General features: G+C 43.9%; 1 protein-coding gene across 1 annotated transcript in view; it reads right to left on the reverse strand.

Annotated features, from left to right (window-relative positions):
• Positions 1-5,795, reverse strand: part of SVEP1 (sushi, von Willebrand factor type A, EGF and pentraxin domain containing 1) — a 115,214-nt gene extending 109,419 nt beyond the window's left edge. Inside the window, exon 1 of the mRNA XM_036403612.1 lies at positions 5,240-5,795. Coding sequence (XP_036259505.1) covers positions 5,240-5,758 — 519 coding nt within the window. The 5' untranslated portion in view covers positions 5,759-5,795. The remainder of the gene's footprint in view (positions 1-5,239) is intronic.
• Between the last annotated feature and the right edge of the window lie 205 nt (positions 5,796-6,000).

Below are 6,000 nucleotides of genomic sequence, written 5' to 3' on the forward strand. Positions count from 1 at the left end.
CCTAGTCCTACAAAGAACCCGTTGCAAAAAGCAATAGTGGTTTTAATTTCTGCACCTAGAAAAGTCAGAAAATTCTTAGCATCACAAACATGCAGCCTCACCTGCAAAATCTGACTCACAGATTCCAGTAACATATGGAACTGGGGGACAAAGGATAAAATATGTATCACAGAACATGTAAAAATAACATTCAGAAGTTTAATGCTGAGGCTTTTGTCAGGAACTACTGCTAAATATTATGTATTTTGTTGTAAAGGCCTCTCATAAGCTTAGGAAATGAATTAAAAATGAACCAACTTATTTTGTCCTGACTTCTTCAAAATTTTAATGTTGTGAATTTATTCCTTCTCTCAGAACAAATCACTCAGCAGCTTTTCTGGTTTGTCTTTGTATCTCTGAAGTAAAGCACACGATGAGACTGATTTCTCTGTGAGGGTCATAACTTTTAAGGACTGGGGATCAGAAGAGGCTTATTGTCAGACCCTTCCAAAAAGGCTCTGAGATGACAACAAGAAATGGTTTTCTCATGAAAAAGAATGTCTATTCCTGAAACATTTAGGATGATATCATCCAGATACCATAATGGTGAAATGTTTAATTCATTGTATTGTTGGTTCAGATATTACATCCACAAGATTTATTTTATTTTGTGCAGCAATATCTACACCAGGCTTCTAAATTACACGCTTCTGATTAGACTAAAAGGCAAGGCACAATTTTGTAAGCACAAGCAGAAGAATTCCAAAGAAGAGGTTTTCAACTAAAGAAAGTATTAACTCTGATTAGGCAGCCACAGATATTATGCTAAACAAAGCACTTTTTGACTGTCCTGACAAAAGGTCAGAGAAAAATTAACTATTTAAAAACCTCTAAAGGTAGGTGTATTTCAGGCTTGGTCTAAGGGCAAGGAACAATGTGCAGATGTGTATCTTGCCTCTGACTCTGCCTTATTAATCTTGTGAACAAACCCCATGCAAGGTTGGAGTATGCAGGACCAGTACTCTTCACAACACCACACTGATTAAAACTGGAGACTTAGAGCTGACACCAGTGGTGGTTGACAGAAACCCCACTTGCAATTTGGTAATCCCTAACTACCAGCTCTGCAATTGCAAAGGTGGTGACAGAGGTAAACCAAGTTGACTTTTTGATTTTTTTTACTACCATATCTTTAACACAGACTCCCAAAGCCATGTCAGAAACACTGTCAACCAGCCAGTTAGCTCTAGTTGACCTAAGCCATCATCGGATATTTAGAACATGATGCCAAAGATAACCTAGAATCTGCTACTCTCTCATTATTAGCTGCAGATTTTGCAGAGAACATAGAAATAGAAATCCACGAACACATGTTTGATAACCAGACAATACACATGATTCTGAATGTTCATCTTTTTAGTGAGAGGGCATTATGTTTTTTCAAATTAAAAAAACTTAACCAAGTACATGGTAAGAAAAGATTTTCAGTTCTTAAGCTCCAATAAATTTTTCATTTTAATTTGAAAATGAGATTCTGAATCTGAAAACGCATTGAAAATAAAAGCTAATTTTCCTAGTGGGTAACAATGCTGCATCTTGTACTTTTGTCATACAGAAGAAACAAAGCCAGTGTTACTTATTTAAACAAGCATTAAATAAGCACTAGAATTGTTAATCCTAAACTGATATGTGCTTACATTCTTTTGGGGGACATTTTTTTAATATTTATTAACTATAACACAGAGCATGGTATTTGACATGCTGGTTGGACATTCATCACACTCCTCCAAAATCACATTAGATACAAACACCAGATTTCAAAGACCAGATTCTCAGAAAATGTGGAACCTTACTCTGTAGGTGACAAACCTTCCACTTGCATATACCTATACCTATACTGACTGCAATGGAGTGAAGATGAATTACAAAAACAAAAAAAAAAATTACCTTTTTAATGCAACAATTATTTTTATAACACAGAACTCCCAAAGGCTCCCTCAGCTACTCCTTTGCCGGATTTTTTACAGTTGACATGTCTGAGCCTGTCTGAGTACTACCACTGACTTCTGCTTGACAGTAGTGCACACCTACAACTTCCACTTCAATTATGAAGAGAAATTGTTCCCATTTTACTTCCACTGAAAGACAGAAATTAGACTATCTTCTTTTTAGAAGATACAATTTTATCAACACATTGCCACTGGGACTAGTTTAAATAATTTTTATTTTCGTCTTTTTTTTTAGACCAATAAAACTAATGCAGCTTCAGGATGTTTAAACTGTCCATCAAAAAAGATAGCACACCAATGCTGCCATATATGTAACTGTGACTCTCAGCTGCTAAAACAAGAACCCATTAAGCTTCCATAATTGCATGATGACCCCTCAGTTCTGTTTCAAAGCCCATCTGGTAACAAATGCACATCCTTCTCACAAAACATAATGGGTGGTGTTAGCAGCGGCTATCTCTCAGGATCAGAAGCTCCAATACAGTTGCCTATAGATCTCTCAACACTTTTCACCACTGAGGTCTTTTGGCTTTAGTTGCATTCCTTAAGCATTAGGAAGAACACTTGCTTTAACCTGTTTGTATTTTCAATTCTGCTTTGGTTCTTTCTTGCTGTCACAACAGCTCTGTAGCTTTCCATAATGCAATAAGCAATCTGCTTAACATAAGCTGCATGTAGTTTGTGCTGTCCCACCAACTTATGCTGTGAAAAATTGAAGCCAAAGAGTTTTGAATTAATGAGCTCTGTTTCTTCCCCTTTCTAAGACTGTTTGCATGTGCCTTAAAAGAAAGACTCCAAAAATGAGCACTTGCTAGCTCAAGCATGGCACAAAATCACAAACAGGGTAGCAAACCCAAATATCAATAGAAGTTCAGCCCTTCTCATCAGGATTATGTCTCTTGCCACTGTCTCTTGTGGTATATTCGGCATACTTCTGTGAATCACATAGAATTTATCTTTAATAGGCGGGGTAGGAATGCCAAAGTGTGGTCTATATGGCAAAAGTTAGTAAGGACAGCTTTGACAAAATACAGAAACTCTGCAATAAACTTGTCTGCAAAGTACCTTTGGAGAGGATGCAAAGCTGCAGCGTCAAGGAGAACTCTCTTATGTTTTTCAAAGAAGATGGATGCTGTGTGGTTGTGCAACTGCTTTTAGGATGATGTTTTGCTGCCACAGGTTTTGAGACAGCTACTGCTATGTAAATCTTGCTCCTGTTCACTCATGTTCCCAGGTCAGACACTAACTGGTCTGATGACCTTGCAGAATTCACTTATCTCTCTGCCTCTGTGGTTTCAGTGGAACTGTCACAGATGTGAATTAATGACTTTGAGACCTACCAAAGAAGAGGGCTGCACAACGATTTAAGTGCTGGGTTTATTCTAACAATGCACTTTCCTTCATTTTCTATTACTATAACACAATCACAGAGACTTTGTAATGCTTTGCAGATACTTTTGAGTTTGGAAAAGCAGCAGATAATTCTGGTCAGAAGAATAAGGAATCCCAAGTTAAAGTGTAAAAGAAAAGGAACAATTAAAAAAAAGGACACATTTTAGAAAAGTGAAAGAAGAAATAATTATGGTTGTACCAAAGGACAGTTAAAAACATATGGCAGCAGTCTAAGAGTCCAAAGGGAATAGCAGAATATTATACTTTAGAAACTTTCTAGATTTATTCCAACAGTAGTATTTTAAACTTAGAACAGTCATTTTCTGAAGAGTGTCTAGGAAGGAGAGTGTTCTCTGAAGATGTTAATTTGTGTGACATGAAGAAATCATACCGAAGAAAACCACAGTACAGTATCTTTAACCAAGAGCTAGTAAACAGACCGGAATTTAACCTTGTCATTCTATCTTAATTTTCCCTGTCACCATGCAAAGATTTTTCTTCCCACATTCTTATATGAACACAGTGTAAAATGACAGTCATGCTGTTGCAGCCACAAAGTTTAGCTGGGCTCAAGAAACTAAACTGTAGGTTTCTGAAGGGAGTTTTTGTTTATTCCACTTTAAAGATATCATTAGTCAAGATTTTGTATCAAGACGACAGATGGTATTTTTTAAGCTTATATTTTGTTTTTAACGGTTATTTTAAACTTGTATCATTAACTTTTTCACACAACACCCCTGGGATGGATATATATTGAAACATGGCTTCACAGTGGAAGATCCAATACAGGGATGTGTTTTCCGAAAGCAGGTTTGGCATGTGCAGCTCTGAGCGCATTTTAAGTGAACTTGCTTTCTCCTGCCAAAAGTGAAGAAAAGAATAATCTCTGCCAATTTCATATGCCCAGCAGTGACGTACCTCTTGCAATCTCGCTCCTCAGCTCCAAATGAGAATGTGTAAGTGTTTCAAAACAAGTGCACCCAATGCTCATCTACAGGACACTACCAGAAATTAGATTAAAAAAAAAATTAAAAATTGCAAATGAGACTTGGTTTGGTAGTTGTTTATGAACACAGAGGCCAAATGACAAGGAAGAGCTGGGCCTAGCCTTGTAAAAAAAGCTTCCTGGGTAGACTGGCTGTCCCTTGACCATCAACTGAGAAGTCTCCCCAGTAGGACCAAGCGCCAACACACGTCCAGGGGCTGCCTAGACCAAATTTCTGCTATGGGTCCGTACGACAGCATGAAAAGTGATTGTGTTACGGGAAATGCTCCCGGGGACATGCCCCTACTTACCGGTATACTGCACGCAGCTTAAGGGGACCTTTGTAAGTCATCAGCAATTAAAACAGACACCTGGCAGGTAGGTCTGACAGCTAGCGGGCACTCAAGTCCCGCTGCCATGAAACCAGGCAGGCATTTCAGATGCCAGAATTGACTCATGTATCACTTTTGAAATTGAGACACGGGCTCCATGACCCTTCAAAGAACGAATTTCACACGTTTGTTTGCAAGGGCAGCAGAAAACATGGGAGTTGCAGGTGCAGACAGCACGGCAAGATAGTGACTAATTGCTCTGACCAGAGTATTCTGCATCCTACACCCCATTGTACAGCCCTACACCCCTCGTCGCGGAACACCCTCGAGCAACGCAGAGAGCCACATTCCCACACCACACACTGCACAGCACAGCACAACGTACACCACACGCACTACCGCGACTCGCATCGCCGTGCCTCCCCTCGATGCCGACACCTCGCCCTGCCACAGCGTACCCCGCACCGCACGGGTGCGGCCCCGCCGCTCGCTCCTCTCAGCGCACGGCGCACCCCCCGCACCGCGGAGCCGCCCCGTCTCACCGCCGCCTGCTGGAAGGCGCCCTTGGTGTAGGTGCCGCCGCCGCGGTAGGCGATGGCGGGGATCTCTCGTCCCAGCAGGGCGCACTTGTGCTGCTGCGGCCGCCGCCGCGAGATGTAGTCCACGCGTGGCACCACGTTGCTGCGCGAGGAGAAGGTGACGATGGCGACACGCGTAGCCGCGGGCACCACGGGGAAGTCGGAGAGCAGCTTCTTGACGAAGCGCAGCTCGCTGAGGAAGTTGGCCGGACCCACGCTGGACGACTCGTCCACCAGGAACACCAGCTCCAGCCGTCCGCTGCGCGCCCGCAGGCGCCGCACCTGGCGCTTGAAGGCGCGCCCCAGCTTCTCCACTTTGCTCTCCGTCGTGTCGGGCAGCGGCGGCGCCTCCAGGGACGGCGACGCGAAAGTTGGGGCGCGGAAGAGGGCGCCCGGCTGGCCGCCCGGCCGGCCCTGCGGCGCCGACGGCGACAGGGACAGCGACAGTCCCCCCCAGCAGCAGAGAGCCACCAGGGGCCACATGGCGTGGCGGCGGGTGCCGGGAACGCCGGCAGGCGCGGGAGAAGAGCTGCTGGTCGCCCCCTGACGCCCCACCTCTTCTCTACTCGGAAAGGCGTCCGGCCTGCCTCTCTGTCTCCCTGCCGGCCTCCCCGCCGGCCCCCGCAGGTATCCGCGCCCTTTAATCCCCCGCGGCTGAGGCGCTGCCCCTCGCACGCCCCTCTCTCCGTTTTCCCCTCCTCGCCTTTCGGTAGCGTTCTCCCCCG

The sequence above is a fragment of the Molothrus ater genome, chromosome Z (assembly GCF_012460135.2).
Source record: "Molothrus ater isolate BHLD 08-10-18 breed brown headed cowbird chromosome Z, BPBGC_Mater_1.1, whole genome shotgun sequence".
Taxonomy (NCBI): Eukaryota; Metazoa; Chordata; class Aves; order Passeriformes; family Icteridae; genus Molothrus; species Molothrus ater.